We start from the raw sequence: 18,834 nt of genomic DNA on the forward strand, positions 1-18,834 counted from the left end.
TCTGAGACCTAGTACCTAGAACTCTAATCTATACAGACCACATGCCAAGCATCTTTTGATGCTGCTTGGTGGTCAAACAACTTCAAGATCTGGGAACGAGTCTGAAACATACCAGAGTAAAGCACCAGGCCAGCTCTACTTGGTGGCCTGGATAACTGCAATTCGGGCTTTATAAGAACAGTAATGCCCTGTTCTTGAACAGACTCCTGGTTCAAGATGAACAAGTTACTTACCTTCAGTAACGCATTGGACTCCATCTAGCTGCAGATGCCTGATGCCTGGGAAATTCATAGGTAAGGAATCTGCAGCTAGAAGTCTCTCTGAGATAAAGATACTCAACAGTCTGGAAGAGGACGGCCATTGATGCTTGAAGAGGCAGCTGAATCCCTTTTTGAAGGTCGCAGTATATGTGGTATGCGTTATTTTATTGTTATTGAGTACACAATTTCAATGGAGCGTGGTCTGATAGATAAATGTCCAGGGAGGAGCACCCCTGGTATGCAGAATGTGTATAAGCGTTACAAGGAATAGACTGCCTGTTAGAGAAGGGCGAGCCACTTGAAGCTCGAGCCGGGCTTGAGTCTGAAGGCTGGCTCTGGCTCAGCTTGAGGTTCTGCCTCCTCCCTGTATCCTGGGTGTGGCTTAAGCCAAGAGCTGCCGACTTTGGAACTAGGGAACCAGGTTCGAGTCTGGGTGACCTCTCAACATCTTGTGATGTTTGGTAATCTTCCGATTCTTGTTAAGAATGAATGATGACCTTGTGTAATGTAACTGGTGCTCGTGTAAAGTGCACCAATACCTTCAGGTCCAGATCCCACTATATAAAAACTCCATAAAGAGGTGAAAAACAGCCTCAACATAAGATAGATACCCATTTACAGGTTGATATGTACAAAGTGAAACCCCAAAACTGGGGAAAATCACTCTTCCCTGCTGAAATTGTGTTATTTTAGGCAAAAATGAAATTTCACCAAACTCTTTTGTGTTCATTATTCAGTATGGAAACAATTTCAAACACCACTAGTGCAAATCTTATTGTATTTAGTAGACTATAATGTTGCTGTACAATAATCTCGGTCAGGTACAGGGTTTACATGACACCTGTCTTGCTTTGTCACTAACGGTTAAATAATTGTCACTTTTAATACGTACTTGTCAGTGCAGTGCTATAAGGTGACGTATTAAGTCAGGGCTTCCACGCGCTAAAGGAATACAACTGTTTTGAATGTTGGAGAGACTGTATCATGATTTCCGTGATGCTTGTTGTTTGATGTACTTAGCATTTGGTTCGCGCGCTGTGTCGAAGTTCCGAAGCAGACCCTTGGCTCGGCTATCCCTGTTAAACACACCAAATATCCGACTGACACCTCCCCAGCCCCACCCCACCATCCGATGCAGAAGCCTGCACGGGCATCCATGATTTCAATGCATAGGCGCGTTCCCTGTGAAGAACCCCGCTGACATCGAGCCTCTGTCTGTGTGATTAACCCCTTGTCTGCTCTCTTCTCCATCCACAGGCACGTGTGGGAAAAGGACGGCGCGCCCATCAGCATCGACAACATCGCTCGCATCCGTATCGATGACGACGGCTCCCTGCACATCTCTCAGACCTGGTCGGGGGACATCGGCACCTACACGTGCCGCGTGCTCTCCGTGGGCGGCAACGACTCCCGGGCCGCGCACCTGCGAGTCAGGTGAGCACGGATCGATGGATGGACGGGGCACCCGTGGTCGAGAGGGAGGGGGTACCCAGGGGGTTTGAAAGCATGGACAATGGAAGCTTAATAGTGGATATGATCATTTAAAATATCATTAGGTATGAAAACTCCACAGAACGTGTACTCTGTTATTTTCAGTCAAATAGGTGCGTCCTTGTGAAATGTGAAGGCACCTGGAATTTTAAGTGGATTCCGAAATAACATAACAGTTCACCTATTAAACCTTTTTTAACTACATAGATAATGTTTAGGACTGTTTGAACACGTGTCTTTCTGTATTCAATGTTTCTAAAGCAGTATGAATGTTTGCTACATTAGCCGGCTTGAAAGAGCCCCCCAAGGTCGTCCCTCGTTGAGAACCTGTTCAGTTTCTACAGGGCCCTGCTGGCGTTGACGCCGGAAGCCACACTATCAGCGATCACGTGTGCAGATGTGACCCACCTCTTCCTCCTCCTGGAAGCAGAGCTTTAAATGGACCGGTACTGAGCATCGGCACTTCTTTATTTCGAGTGGGAGAGTACCAGCACTTCTCAAGAGCAATGTAATACTTATAATTGGAGAGTACCAGCACTTCTCAAATACAAGCAGGTGCTCTGCTACAGAGTACCTGCACTTCTATTTTTCCATTTCAAGCACTGCCTGGAAGCATACGGGGCTCATAGCAAGATGGGAAACTTGCTGAAGGGTGAGGAAGAGGCAAGCATCTTTGTCAATGTGCTTTATTAAAGCTTACTTTACATAGAACTATATATTCCCAAGAAAATTCTATCTCCAGGCTGCAGAGAACCCAAACCCACCAAGTATGTGCTTCCATCGGCCTAAAACAGGAAGGGGGTGTCACGTCGACTGCTAGTAGAGCTGCTGGGAGGATGTCAAGAATGCTATGTGATATGATATTGGCAGTTATGGTCATTTTTTGAGTTTTAGGGGCTGTCTAGTGGCTCTGTGACCCACTTTGCTGATGTGGCCCTTGCAGGTTGCCTTAGCATTGCCCTGGCATAGCACCAGACATGATCCTGAAGACCCCCACTGAACTGAGCGATCACAATTTAAAAGATTGTGCGTGAGGTCGAACATGTCACTATAGATCTGAGGTTGTCTAACCTTAGCAGACACCCGTACGCCCACAGTCTAGATTGCTGAAACCACTGACCAGTCACACATTTTGGTATAAGCAGAGCTACTGGATTTATGTGGCAGAGGAGGACCAAATTATGCAACAGTGTTAACTAAATCATGCGGCAATAAAAGGCAAATTCTGTGCATAATGTGGAACAGTTTGAGATCTTATTAATTCAGTATTTTGTCATTTTTACACCTGGTAATAGTGTCTGAGAAAAGAGTTCACCTTAATTGGTACCAATATAACACCCAAATACAGCAATAAGTAAATGACAGATGACCAGTCAACCTTTGCGAAAAGCCTTCTGGTGCACAGGAACACAAGTCGCATATATTTTGTAACTTTGAAGCTGTTTGAACAAGAAACTTTTTTTTGTTGTTAAAATCAGCAGATTATGTGGCAGATGAAAGATTATTTGGCAAATGCGGAGAATCCATAATTATGCGAAAGTCGCAGCAGACTCGCATAATTGCAGTGGCCCTGGGAATAGGAGAGTACTGAAGACGCACAACCTGCTCTCTACACATAGAACTTAGTGTTGATTATGTCTGTCTGTCCTGTGCCTATCCACTGCTCAATCTTTCATTCAGATTCCCAGGACTGGTCTACGCTCATGCTACCCCGTCGCCAGTGTCGGATCTTTCCTGGACTCTCCCACTATTACCCCGTCACCAACTCTCTCTTGAATGTGCTTGTACACACCTGTGACATGGACACCTAGTCTCATGACACCTGTCTTGTCTCTCTCGCCCACATTAGCTTTGTTCACTGCACCAAGCTATCCCACGCTACTTCGCAGGGGCATGTAATACATTACAGAACTCCAAATAAAGAAATAAATAACTGCATTCGAGTAACAATAAAACATTCGCTCAATGCAGAATTTGATTCAAGCCTCATCTTGGGCTAAACACATTTCTCAAATTGAGTCTGGAGCAAAATTGTTGAAAACTCAGCAACTTTGGAAGATTGAAGAGTGTTCCATTCAACAAACTTTCACCTGCTAAAAAAAAAATCTGCACATCTTTAGTGTCCAAGCACGTGGCTACCTATTTGCTGTTACTGCCATTGTTAATGTTACATTTATTTGAAATGTGCCTGCATATTTATATGTACAAGCCACTCAGAATGTGCCTGATAATGTATGTGTATGTTCTGTTGCCTATGTGCCTTCTGATTGATGAGTGACTGTAGTGTGCCTATTACTTAGTTTGTGGCTGATGTGGCCAAGAATCTGCTTTTCCATAATTGAGTGCATTGCTTTTTGTTCAGTCTATATAATGTTTGTTTCTGTGGGGTTGTTACAAGCTCATCTGTCACCGTGTTTCACAAGCTGCCTGAGAAGTGCCTTCTCAATGGAGAAGCGTGGGAGAGAGGAGAGTGCCTAGAGTAGGACAGATCCCCCCAAGGAGAGCCCATGGAGGGAGCAGGAGCAGCCTCCTTGTTGAGTCCACATGCCTCCTCTGACTTCCTGTGCTGCCTCTCTGGAGACCTGAAGAGCCACTGGGGAAACCCTGATAACATTTCATACATTACCTGAGGAACCTCTGTGGGCAACCTATGATACCTGCCTGGAAGTCCAGGTCTCCCCTCTCCAACCAGGAAAGTGGAACTAGCCATTTTGGAAATCCTGAGGTGCAACACTAGAGGACCTCAAGAACAACCTTGTAGTACTTCCGCGGCCTCATTAGCGAGGCGAACGAGAGCATCTCAAGGCTTATCCCTGAAGAACCTGAGCATTGTCACCCTTGGAATCTGGACATCATCATAGGAGAATCTCAGCATGGATGCTGGAGGATTTTAATGGACTCCCTGAGAACCTGAGGACTAACCCTGGAGAGTCCCGGAATCCACTCTACTCCATACCACGATTGTAGTGAACTGAGATCTGTTGCCAGGTGCAGTTTCTGTGTCTGTTTTCACACTTCTGATTTTTCTCTCTCTTTCCTTTACCAGGCAGCTTCCCCATGCCCCAGAGAACCCCGCGGCGATGCTGAGCCCCCTAGAGAAGCGGGCCATCAATCTCACCTGGGCTAAGCCCTTCGATGGCAACAGCCCCCTGATCCGCTACATCATGGAAGTGTCTGAGAACAGTAAGTGATCCGAAGAACTTTTGCTACTGGGATAGTGCTTATTTTGTCAGGGAACAATAGAATTTAAAAGGGGCAGGGCTATTTGCCACTCTTTTCTGACAAAACCAGACCCACAAGGAATTACTAGCAACTCGAATTTCTAGATTTGTCTTTCAATTTGTGTGAGCAGCATATTGGTGAATCCAAAGGAAACTTGGCCCCAAAATCAAAGCTGGGGTGAAGGTCTTCCCCTAACACTATGCAGGTGGGGGTAGCCCAGGTCATCCATCTCAGATCCCTCTAAAGATGGATTGAAAGTTTCTGTGAGGCCCCCTTTGTCTCCTAATCATTTTTGTGTTTTCCTCATTTGTAGCTCCATTAATCCTACCAGAGCACCCTGGCAAGCTTTGATGTGCCAACTTTCTTTTGGTGTTGCCAGGTGGTCCACGAAGGTTCTACTTCTGCCATAGTTTTATAGCTCCACATACAGCAGGCAAGAACATGCTACTCGCAGATACCCTGCCCATGTGTTCTTGCCTTTCAAAGGCAAATTAACACGCTACTGGAGTGGTTAAATTCATCCAGGGCTGATAAGGCGCCCTTAGTGGTCTGCTCTGGAATATCATAAAGTGTTGAGGGAATGCCTCCAAGGTAGTTGGCAGTGAGCGGCCAAGCACCCCTTGGAGTTTAAACCTACAAGATGTGTTTTGTTCTTGTTTAAGAGCAGCAGTGTCAGTCCATTCATTTGTGGATTGTGGAGACTGAAGAAGAGGGTATAACGCTTCTCGTTGTATTTCATCCAAATGTTGATGCTTTGTAATTTATTCCCATCATTCTGTTAGACTTCATATCTGACAAATTGTGCATATCAACTAGGCCTGAGCGTAGTTCGCAAAGTTTTGCTACGCTGAACTTTGCGAAGTTACATAAAAAATCTGCGAAGTTCCGAGAGTGGCAGAGTGCACTGCGGACTGCAGCTTGGGTAGAAATTCCACCCGTGCGGCAGCTCGCGCTCGCAAACTTACCGTTCACGATTGCGAGCGGGGAAAAAACTCCGGAGTTTTCTGCACTCCGCGAGCTCTGCGGAGGGCAGAAAACGCCGCAAACTCCGCAAACGGAGCGAAGTTCTCTGCCCAGGCCTAGTATCAACAATTTTGTATTTGCTAAGATAAGTGAAAACTTCAGAATCCGAAGCTCCCATTCATGCTCTTGTGATGTGTCAAATACATTCTGCAAGTTCTGTCCTTGCTGGGTTTCCTAACTCGAATATTGGTCGATAGTCATAACAAGTCCTCTATATATCTTATTTAGCCAAAGCGTGTAGAGTGCTATCCTTCCAGAGGGGCTTCAGCGATGGTTGACACTCGAACGGTTGGTGAAGCTGGAGGGTAAATTCCGTCTTCAGACCTATGTGTTTCATGACGAGGTCTATTTTCGGATACGTTCCGCCTGGGCCTGTGTGGACTCCAGCTGCTCAAGGAAGTGCCCTGCCACAGAGGAGCAAAATAAATACATAAAATAAACAGTGATTCATCAGCAGCTTGGGCGTCCCAGAAGGCAAAAAGCAATAAATATAATTTAAAGCCATCCGTCCACGTGTAGCTCTTTTCTCTAGAACCCTCAGACTTGAGATAATTGCCCTTGACATAAGGGCATTCACTGAGTAGGCAAGCGGTGCCAGGGTTGTCACCTTGGTAAACTCAAGACCCACCGTTACAAGCAAGGTGGGAATACATGTAATTCTGCATAACTCTTTAGATGCCCTAAATGGGTATCCTGTGTATGGGTGGTGCAACCAGTGTTACAGTTCACATGTTCTGTGTAGTTCCTCGAAGCTCATATGTTACATGTAAAAACATGGTAACTCGCCTGTAAAATTAGCAGTTGGCACTGGAGCTCGGAGGTACAGTGGTTGGGCAACAATGTGTATAGTAAAGCCCGGATGGCACTCGGCAATTACTAGGGAAGATTTGAGGTTGGATCAGCCAAATGCCTGGCTCCCCCTCAAGGTTTGCCCCATAAAACTGTGTCGCGCTCTCAAATCCAAGTCGGACGCCCTGGCGACAGCCCCCTCTCTCCAACACCTGCCCCCTTTCCATAGTAGTTTTAAAAATAAAAAATAAATTCAGTAGCTTAATAGTCTTCCACAGAACTGAAGTTTACACGCAGATAGCGTAAGCGGCGGGTGCAGCTTATCTGCCCTCGCGTGACAGGAAGCACAGTGGCCTTTGGGATCCCCTTGCTCTTGTCAATACAATTGATCTTATTACATTACTGGTTCGCTGGGCTTCCCCAGAAGTTGTTGTTTGAAGTCAGAGGAGGCCTTGGATGGGGAGTTCTAACTGCATCGCACACAGCTTTGCAGTACGAAGAGCTGATTCGTTTTAATCCATGGTTCGCTGGATTCCCTTCTGTGTAGGGCTGGACAAAATGACTTTATTTGATCGTGGTAAGCTAGTGCGGCAGCGGATTCCTGAGACCTGCAGTGCTTCCAGAGCTGGGAATGGGCAAACCCTTTGAACTCAGGTTCCTTGTATATGCTATCCAGTGCTCTGCTGCCACCTAGAGGCTAAGCATAGGCATTGCCGGTTCTTCCTTAAAACTAGAAAGAAGCACGCGGTCTCAGTGCTAGAGCACATACTCCTGTGACAGGCCCCCAGCCCAGTTGTACTTCTAGAAGAGGGTATTATAATTTCATTTCTATAGTGCTTTATACTCCTGGTGAGGCGCTGAAGCACGTTAGTGGATGGTAGCCTGTGGTCCAGTGCATGGTTGGCACAGCTGTGTGTCCCATGTGCGAAACATTTTGGCGTGCTTGAGAGAAAGAACCTAGTGTTCCCATTAGAAATATACTAGGAAATAGGAATGAATGTGGGTATTCTTGGTTTTTAATATCAGTACTTTGACGTAATGACTACCACCACGAATCCCAGCCTTATTATTTTGTGTTAAAAAAAGCGAAACATTGGCGAACAAAAACTGCAAAGAGAGGGGGCACTTTAGTTTTTAGGTCTCGCCTTTACCATTCCGAAGGAATGGGAAATGGCGAGAATTCAAGTGCTCGAACTGATCGTGAAACCACCGCTTTTTTTCGTGGCGTTTTCTTCGAGTGCACGTGGCCACAGGCACGCGCTTTTGGCCCATACACTTTCATGGCCATCTGTTCCTCAATGTCCCTCCCTCCCTTCGTTTGATCTTGCCGCGAGTTCTGGCTAATGGCCCTCCCCCAGCACAGAGCGCGCATCATGGCCGCACAGCACATCAAAAGGCTTCTCCCAGCGTGTGCTGTGCGGCTTCTCCTCCCCTAATTATGTGGCCGGCCGTACTTGTGTTTCCCGGCCGCTTCCCGGCCGCTCTTGTTGGCTTTGTGAGCTGATGGCATGTTTAGTTTACACATACAACGTTTCTCTCGATTTTCTAGTTGTCTGTATTAGGAATATATATATTTTTGGGCTTTTCTAACAAAACGCACCTAGCTGTTGGCATTTACTTTAGAATTCACTGATACATGGAATCTTTAGTTTACAAACAGTTTCCCTCGATTGTCTTGGCTCGTTTTCTTTGTTTCCTGCTCATCTCTTCATCTTATCTCATCACATTTGCTGTGCAGGCAAAGACAGAGTTCAAAAGTCAGATGCTTTCCGAGAGCGCCTGTTCGTGCCCGAACCCCCTTCCTGCTTGCTGCTTCTTTTCTTCTTTCTCCCCTTCGTAATAAAGTGGCAAAGATGAAAGACTCCTCCATACATTTTTAACTGTTTTAATCCTTGTTCAAAGCGCTATTTGCTCTACACTGTAAAATGTTTTGTACTTAAAGGCGCAACACGCATCTCAAGTCTGTCAATTCAAATATTCAATTGTTTTTTTTTAAGGAAATGCATTTCGCAGTCAACCATGAAACTGAAGCCTTATGCCAACAACTTATGTCCAGATCAGTGATGAGTGCTTGGCAAAGAATAAATAGTAATAATAAAATACATTTTCATGCAGATTTTAATAATGCTAATCAGTAAGTGGCCACATTAAAGGCTCTGTGCCACTTTCACCCACACAGCAACACTTACAGACACGCAACGCCACTCACACCCACGCAAGCCCGCTATCATCCACGCAACACCACACTCAACCAACGCAACGCCACTCACCCAAACAACACCACTCACACACGCAACGCAACTCATCCACGCAACCCCACTCATCCACGCAACCCCACTCATCCACGCAACCCCACTCATCCACGCAACCCCACTCATCCACGCAACCCCACTCACACACGCAACGCCACTCACACACGCAACGCCACTCACACACGCAACGCCACTCACAAACGCAACGCCACTCACACACGCAACGCCACTCACACACGCAATGCCACTCACACACGCAATGCCACTCACACACGCAATGCCACTCACACACGCAACGCCACTCACACACGCAACGCCACTCACACACGCAACGCCACTCACACACGCAACGCAACTGACACACGCAACGCCACTCACACACGCAACACCACTCACACATGCAACGCCACTCACACATGCAACACCACTCACACACGCAACGCCACTCACACACGCAACGCCACTCACACACGCAACGCCACTCACACACGCAACGCCACTCACACACGCAACGCCACTCATTAGCATAGCCAATAGGTCTCGTGTCTGGGACCTTATAAGTGTTTAGCAATGCAAAAGTTGATGTTGTTGCACCAGGGATATTGTGCTGCATAACTAAATACTTATAAGGTCCCAAATGCGAGACCTATTGGCCATGCCAATGCTTGTTGAGTTTGCTCACATTCTGATGAGCTTTCTATATTACGCTCCAAGTCATTTCAGTGCTGCTCAATTCATGTCGTAATGGTGTTATTACTTACAGTGATAGAAGTGCATTTAAAAAGTATGGGAACTGTGATGCTGCTCGCAGTGGGGGCAGGGTGAGCTGTAGTCAAAAACGTGGTTAAAAAAACAAAATATTCTGTAGCTTTTTTAGGTCTTTCACCTTCATTTAGTTACATATAAAAAAAGCACAACTTAAGTGAAAATTAAATGCAAGTTATGTTAAACAGTGAGAAATGCACTATCATACATTTGAAACCTCTATTAGTTAATGTACTGCACCAGAGAGCTACAGAATTGAATTCTGGTTGGTGCAATGGGTTGGTTGTATGTTTAGTGCTACGAGGTCTCAATCAGAAAGCACTGTGAACATGTAAGTCATTAATTTAAACTTGCATTACTCACAGTATAAGATAGGCTGCTATAAATTGCGCAAAAAAAGTTTACGATCTAAAAAAATGCTCCAAAAATATAATTTCAGTAATACCCAGACTGTACACAGTGCCATTTTTTATAACGGTCTTTTAAAAGCACATACTTAACAGTATAGCTGATAGCTCCTTTACAATACCTCTCAAAAAGAATAAATCTGTGTCATCATGAAGCTGCAAGTGATTCCATCAATTAAAGCCAATACCGGCTTCCAAGCACTGTGTACATTTGCAGATTAACCAGTTGTGCACATTTACATTTCTTTCAGAGAAGCAGGCACTCTGGCAAGAAGGCTTGTTTAGTTGTCTGCACCCACCGCGGGTTCATAGACCCTCTGCCCATCATTTCTGATGAAGCATTTCAACTCCTGGAATAAACCGTCCCAAAAAGCAGGGGAATTTTTTTTCTAAAATAAAAAAAGTATGGGCACATTGTGCGCCTCAGACCCCCCCCCCCCTCCACACAATTCCACCACTGCACCCACACAAACACACACACTTTCTTTTCTTTTACAGATATAGGCTCGTGTTTGCGTATGCAGTTATGTCTTCATTCCTCCTTGCATAGATGTATTCTCATCTTTTCTCGAACAGATTGTTTCTTACAAAGGCTTATATTTCATCATATATGCACAGATATGTCCTCATCTTTTCTAGCATACGTGGATCTATCTCTAAGCACTCCTGCACAGATCCATTTATATAAATATATATATATATGTATTTATATATATATATAAATATATATATATATGTATTTATATATACATACATACATACATACATACATACACACACATACATACATAGGCAGCCATGCCATTATCTTTTCTCGCATAGGTATATATTGTCTCCGTTCTTGGACATTCAAATGTATGGCCACATTTGCATAGGCAGATGTATCCTCATCTTTTTTGTGCATCCTTTATTCCCCACAATGCTATCCTTCTGGCACGAATGCTTCCACAGCTTTTCGTGCACAGAAATGTGCTCACTCGTTCCCTATTAGATCGCCACATGTTGCAGTTGTAACCTGCACAGACCGATTGTTTTTGCTTTCTTGCACAGAACGCTTCCCTGTGCAGACTTGTGTACCTCCGTCCTTTATTGCACACAGACACGTAACTCGCCATCCGTTTTGGCACACACAACAGATACATCCGCCTGCTATAGTGCACGAAAGTGTGTACGGCCGTCCTTTCAAGCACACACCATGGGCCGCACATCTGCCAGTTTATGGCAATCTCTCTTTGTCACATGCCAGCTGTTTCCGTACCCGCTGGCTGCCAGCAGCGGCCTCGGATGCCCTTGCGTTGCATATGCAAATCTCATTTCCCCATCGCCACCAAAAGGGCCCGCGTCGCGAGCTCGCACGGCACTGGCTTTATTTCCATACCGTGCAGACTTCATTTATCTCCCCTGTCCGGCTCATCAGCAGAACAAGATGTTCCTGTGTCATTGAGACAATCGTCGCGCGACAGATCAGGCCATCAGAGCAGTTGCATCTCGAAGTGCGAGGCACTTCAAGATGGGGGCACGGGGCATGGCGGCCTGCTCCATGGAGCTTTGCTGGGTTTGACCCACGCTATGGCCAATGAGCTTGGGGGCTCCAGAATAAACTCGATTTGAGATTGAACTTGATCACCTGTTGCCATCACTTCCTGTTCCTCTGCCGGACATCACTTCCTGTTCCTCTGACCCCATATGCCCTGAAAGAAGGTGACCTAGAAGTGCCGCCCCAGCTCTATGGTGACCTGATGGGAGGGGGTGGGAACGGAATGGACCGCAGCGAGGGCCGGTAGGGGCACTCCATTTCATATTGTAATAGGGGGTGTCAGGGTGGCATGAAACCAGTCACTGTCATTTAGACCGTGAAAAGTCCTTGCACGGGCACAAACGCTCGTCCAGATTAAGTAGTTGCTGTTGTAAAAGTAGGGAAAGTGGAGGTTAATGTTCATTTCTGTTATTGTCGCGAGGGTGCCGCGTTTGGAATACGTTTTTATTAACAAGAATGTGGGGAAATTCGGAACGTTTTATGGGTCAGGTCTTTAATGCCTTCAGTTTGTGTGAAATACACAATCATTCTTGACAGACAGAACAAAGGGATCAACAGTTGTTTGGATCTGCTGTGAGAGTCTAAGAGAATATGGAGGAGGTATCTCCTAAGGTCAAAGGTTTCCTGTTGTCTGAGGAACCATTGTCTAGCTCATTGGCTTACAACCTCAGCCATTGATTCGTGGCTGTAAATCTGCTCCACCCGACGTCAGAACAAATCCCAACACAAATAAATAAATATTTATTTAAAAGTTCTTGTGGCGCTACATGAAACTGAGAGCTGCTTCAAAGCGCTACATAAAAAGGCAATGCAGCGGTTAGGTATTTAAGGGTAATAATTGATGATAGCATGTATGCCTTTCAGGTTCCAGTTAACCTACCTGTCTCAGCCTTGGGTACGGGAGTTTGATGTAAAACCCCTAGTGCAGGACCCATGAGCCCTGACACAGTCGTGCTCTTGACTGGTGCTGAGACTGGTTTAAGTCTGGCCATATCAGTCTGAGGAGAGGTTAGCTTAGAGGTGTTCAGGGAACCTTCTCACCGTTGTACCTCTGTCTTTTCTAATTCATGCCCCATGAGGTCACGCCTAATTATAGTTCAGCTGTAAAGACTTTCAGAACCATGGACAGTTCCATGGTGCTGAACTTGTGATGAACTGACCTCACCAGCGAAAGGGTAATACAATCTCTTCTGTTTAAAAAAGACTTTGTTTTTATTAATGGTTTGCTGGAAACAAATAGAGCACATGAGAAAAAAAATATAAAATATAACATGAAACACCAATAAAACATGTAAAATAGTAGACATTCAGTTGAAATGTTCTCATCGAGGTAAACCAGTCCACTCGTGGTGCATGTGGAATCAGAATGGAAAGAGGAATCGTTGAAGTTTTTCAAGCAGGAGAATATGGGATAGGTTTGGAAGGGGGTTAGGTGGAGTAAGGAGAAGAGACTGCGGATTGGAAAGGGGACTTTTGGGGCTAGGCAATTGCGTCTCAGAATCAGAAAAAAAATTAAACAATTGAAAAACTGAACTTCAATTCAACAAGATCTTCAATTTCCCATGGTGATGGGTGCCTCCTTGGTTCAAGATAACCTATCACCAGAAGCGACTCAACATATGGAACTGTACTTGACAATTTGTGAATGAGCCTTTTGCGTGATGCTGTGTGAATCATTCTATCAGCCAGTCTTCGTGAAATGCTGGTTCAGCTGTTCTTCAGGGTCTGGTGAAGTACTTCTTCACTACTGGCAGAGGTAGCAATCCTGCTGTCCAGATTGGTAATATCTGCCATATCAGGAAATGGTGGCAGTGAAGCCAGTGGTTGGATGTTCCATCCTGTTAATTCTTTCCTGGTAACCCATATTTCACACCGCCCTGTAGCATGGCATGAACATGGCATATGCAGCAGAAAGCAGTCTGAAGTGTGACACCTCCAGCACTCCCAGTCAGCGTTGAGACCTGCACAGTGTTGATGAACAGTGTCCTGTACCAGTTGTGTTACATTTCAGTTTTGCTTCACGTAGGCCATTATCACTTGCCAGCAAAAGATAGGACCAGTGTTTGTTCACGTATGGTTTTTGGAGCTGGTTTTGCGAAATGAAGGTGCAAGCGCATTCCCGGTTGGCTTTGGAATTAATTCTGAAATAGCCTGTCACACATGCCTGAACTCATTCCTTTGTATTGTTTCCAGTTGTTTAAAAAAGATAGAAATGGTCAGGTTGAATCAGATTAAATCCCATTACAAGAGAGAGTGGAAAGCCAGAACTCAGCCGAGAGTTTAGCCTGGGCTGAAACATAAAAGGTAATGCGTCTCTGTAACTCAGCTTGAATTTTAGACTTGCTCCGCTATCCTGGCTGTGATCAGTGAGAGACAACTTTGTAGTGATTGGTGTCTGCTTCTGATCACACCTAGCTATACATTGGTGTGTCACTGGCGAATTGATGGATGACAGTGCCATTATTTATTTATTTATTTATATTTAAAGTTTTATATAGCGCGAACAAGATCTTTGCAGATATCAGAGCGCTTTACAGAAACAGTAGGTAGGATAAACAAGACTCTTAAATCAATATGAGATTCCGTAGACAGTGAGATGCAAAAATAGGGTATCAATCATACAAGAGTATACAGAGTAATAACAATCAAGAAACAATAATATGGAAGCAGTACAATGTCTAAACGGATAAGATTATAGCACCCCAGAGGGTGAGTAAACACAATGTTGAAAGCAAAGTAGTAGTCAGTAGTGGGTGCGTTGCAGGTTATTGAGGCACTCAAGTCCTAGTGTACAACCCAATAAACAAGTTGGAAATCAATAGTATAGCATCCGTGCAATGAATTAGATCCAGAAGCAGACAAAAAATGGACTGACATAGATAAGTATTCAGACAGCCGATAATGTGGGAGCCAAATACTGTCATTGTTCCAGTATCAATAGTGTTCAGGTGTATTTAGCCATAAGGATGGCCTTCACCTCTTTCTTGAAGAGTATAGTGGACGGGATAAGCCTGGTTTCTGGTGGGAGTGCATTCCAGATCCTAGGTGCCATTCCAGAGAAGGAGCGTTTGTATGTTTTTTCCTTCCGGAATCTCCGTGGTTTCAGGAGGAGAGTGTTTGTGCTTCTGTTGGATCTTGAGCCTCCTGATATGGTTGGCAGCTGGATCTTCGTGAGGCTGCATGGAAATATTGAACATGTTTGTTGGTAGGCCACAACCCAAATGTGCCCTATGGTGCCCTGTAAACCCTCTCGGAGATTTCTGCGGACACTATGTCCGTCAGCGTGTCCTTGCCAGGTTCAGCTCCATATGTGTTTCACATGTTAGATTCCTTCCTCTTGTGAAGAATGTACTCATGTTGATTCATGTGTGTGTCATGAAAACTCACGCAATGTGTCTTTTGTTAATTTAACATTCGCCCCACTCCCAGCCCCCACCTCCAATATGACGTTCTGCTAGGTATGCAGCAGAACATGTTTTTCGATGTATATGTTTACCATCGACTTGCTAATAATGACCCACTCAAAATAAGGGTAACATTTCTGACTTCCTTATAATTCTCATTATAAACCTTTTCATGTCATAAATTCAACAGCCACAGACTGAAAAAAAATCAAAACTTCACAACATTTTTCATTTTTTTCAGTCTGTGGCTGTTGAATTTATGAAATGAAAAGATTTATGATGGGAAAGAGAAATGCATTTCTACTGCCCTGACTCCACTAAATGAGAATGTGAGCTAGTATCTGCTTTTAAGGATCAAGCAGCCCTCACTCATGGAATTTCCTTATTCTGATATATCTACTCCTTCATACCCGCAGGCTAATTGATAATGGCCGATGCATAAAATATTTGAAACAATGCACAAAAGTAGAAGCCACTAACATAAAGGGCACATGAGTTTTAAAAGAAAAAGCACTTAGATTAAGTTTGCACCACTAATGCAGTCTAACACCTGAACTCGGGACAGGCCAGGCGGTCCCAAGTTGCCTTTCTCTGACCCTCCCGGTACCCTCCATGGGTCCTGCAGCTTTAGGCCCCAAGGAAGTGAGTGGTCCAGTGTAACCGTGCGGAGACTGGGGCACCGCCCATAGCTGGGCAGCTGTCCGTGGTGCTGAAGTTTGTTATCATTGCAGTCCTTATGGCGGCTGGACTTGCAGATGACACAACAGTTTTTCAACGCCCTGCCCTCCCTCCAGAACTCTCACAGTATTTTACTGGTGTCACATATCACAAGTGCTAACTGTTACAATGTCTACAAAAGTATGCTAGCATAGCTTGTTGTATTCATGCTCAAAGTTTGGTGGTGGCTACACCCTGAGCAGCTTATGGAGAGGCACTGTCTCATTTCCCGGCAGTCATGGGATGATTTTCCAGGTTTGGACTGAAGAACAGACCTGCATTTTTCATTCCCAGCAGCCAGATTCGAGATTGATTGTTTCCCTGGTAGGCTCTCAGAGCACTAGCCAGCGTGGTGCCGGGTCTGGTGGCTTAGTGGACTAAAGCATCCACTGCAGGGGCCTATGTTCAACCTCATGGCCACAGGTTCAATTCCAGGCAGGTTCACTCAGCCTTTCATCCTTTCTGAGGTCGAAGAAATTAGTACCATTGAGTTGGGTAACAATGAACATATGTTATTCAGCATCAAGATGCCTCTTTGGGGGGGAACGTGTGATTTACAAATACACGATTAGTTATTTTTTGTTGGTGTTCATGCCCTTGAGAAGGCTTAGCTTTGGCTCAACTAGTAAGGATTAGGCTTTACTTTCTTCTGTAGGCCCTGTGGTGAGCGGCACACGGGTGATGGGGAGTATAGAGAGTGGGAGCATTAAAGCAACTACTATTGGCAAACTGTGGCTTTGGTGAAAAGGGAACATGTGTAAAACCTAAGTGCGTGCTCATCTGAGGCTAGGGATGGATACAGTGTGTGCCAGGGCGTCATCCTAGTATATGGGAAGGGAAAGTTGGCAAAAGGAGGAACAAATATAGACAAATTTTCACAATAGATGACAATAAATTCTCCTATTGGTCCTGTGGCAAACGTCCACTGTGGAATTATTCAAATGTTTTCTCATATCATTACACCCACAGGAAGATAAGATTACACATTTCTATTTATTGTAATCTGTTCAAAATATACTTTTCTCATTTATTTTATATATATCACAAAACACAAGCGCTAGATCCTCTCAAAACAAATGTATGCATTATACACAACAAATTAGCCTACCTATGTACATACCTATATACAACAAATATACACAATGGAACAACATGTACACTTTATACAGCAAAAACATAAAACAGAAAAAATATATATGACAAAGGAAGGGAAGGGTATAATTTATATATATATATATCTTTGTTAGGTACTTCCTATCTTTCACCCTATGGAACAGTACTACAAAAGTGTCCTCCTATCAAATCTAGGTGGTACACTAGGAGGTAGTCAGACACAACGGTTGCAAACCAAAACCTCGTGGAACCCCACTCTTCACGTGTGTCCAGTGAAGTATCTTTCATAAATAAATTGAAAACAACAGGACTCCTCCAATAGGAAAGTGTCATATTAACTTTCCCTTCCCATATATTTGTAATTACCCAGGCAAAGGAGGGTAATTTGGGTAAACCCCTTTTGTTTTTTGGCGTCATCCTAGAGCGCGGGTGGTGGGTCATGCTCGCCGGCTCTACTTCAGACAAAAGCAGAGTGCTGTGGAAGGGTTTCTGGGGAGAGCTGTCCCTTGGGAGCAGCGGTTGCAGACCACAGGCACACTCTAGAGATCTCGAGGCCATGTTTGAAGAGGTCATTGACCGGTCACCAGATGAAGACACTCACCTGCTCATGGTGTCTTGCTGATTCTTTTGGGACCGGCTGCGGAGTCGTCAGCGTGACTGTCCCAGTTCAAGGGGCAGCCCCTCAGCTCTCTGGAGAGCAGATCGCATGTTCCTCGGCTGAAGTTAGTCTCTCCCTTCACTAGCATGCTTCCATGACTTCTTGTACTACAGGCAGGCTGAAATAAAGGCCAGGGGCCTAGAAAAAATTCACCCAGCCTAATCATGGCTGTTACAAGAAGCAGCACCACATTGGGTCCACGCTCTGGGAATCCTCATAAGGTCGGCCTAAAGCAGGTTTAAGAATCTGCCTCGAGGTCATCTGTGCGCAGCTTGTGTCCAATGTTTGCACTGTCCTGCCACACATCTCTCTCTCTCTCTCTCTCTCTCTCTCTCTCTCACTCTCTCACACGTCCTTTCTCTTCCTTCCTGCAGATGCTCCGTGGACCGTGTTCCAGGCCAACGTTGATCCCGAGTCCACGTCGATAACCGTCCGAGGCCTCATCCCTGCCAGATCCTACCAGTTCCGCCTCTGTGCCGTGAACGACGTGGGCAAGGGGCAGTTCAGCAAGGACACGGACAGGTGAGACGGGCATTGGTGGCAGCGCCACTCCAAGATTTCTTTGCATCGGGAAGCAAATGTCAAGGGTTACATCTTGTCCTCATGATCCGTAGGGGAAAATCCGCAGCTGCAACTTAGGGTTGTGCTAATGATATTTAAAAAAAACTCTCCTATCTTGGGGGGGTTTCAACACCGTTTTTTATATATAATTCGGGGGAGGAGGGTTTGTGGTGACTGTTATTGAATGACATAGATGGACAGACTCGCGAGAAGCTACAGTGATCTTCTGCCAGGCCGGTGAGCCCCATACTCCAGTCAGGCATGGTCAACCTCGTGCCAGGCTTGCATTTGTCTTGGCAGAGACCCGCTCCGTTTAGTGTACTTACTGTTCGTAAAGCCTCACTGTCCGCAGGGATACAATGCTACCCAAGCAATACATTCAGCTTTTTTTTTGTAAAAATGACAATTTGCGATCCCGCAGTGCAGATAGTTTTAATGCGCCAAATCAGATTTTAGTTACTGGATTTAGAGACCATCAAGGCACCTTCCTCGGTGTAGTTATTTTTTTGTTTAATGAAATTAAGTTTGTTACTAGAAACACATTCAGTATAATTAAACAGTATTGGTACCTTATTATCAGAGATAAACAGTACAGTTAAAAAGTTACCCATTTCATATAGTGTCATCATATAGGT

General features: G+C 45.0%; 1 protein-coding gene across 1 annotated transcript in view; it reads left to right on the top strand.

Moving 5' to 3' along the window:
* Positions 1-18,834, top strand: part of SDK2 (sidekick cell adhesion molecule 2) — a 702,247-nt gene that overhangs the window by 419,593 nt on the left and 263,820 nt on the right. Inside the window, exons 13-15 of the mRNA XM_078654263.1 lie at positions 1,518-1,694; positions 4,798-4,934; positions 18,013-18,160. Coding sequence (XP_078510389.1) covers positions 1,518-1,694; positions 4,798-4,934; positions 18,013-18,160 — 462 coding nt within the window. The remainder of the gene's footprint in view (positions 1-1,517; positions 1,695-4,797; positions 4,935-18,012; positions 18,161-18,834) is intronic.

Source organism: Lissotriton helveticus, chromosome 7 (assembly GCF_964261635.1).
Source record: "Lissotriton helveticus chromosome 7, aLisHel1.1, whole genome shotgun sequence".
Lineage (NCBI taxonomy): Eukaryota > Metazoa > Chordata > Amphibia > Caudata > Salamandridae > Lissotriton > Lissotriton helveticus.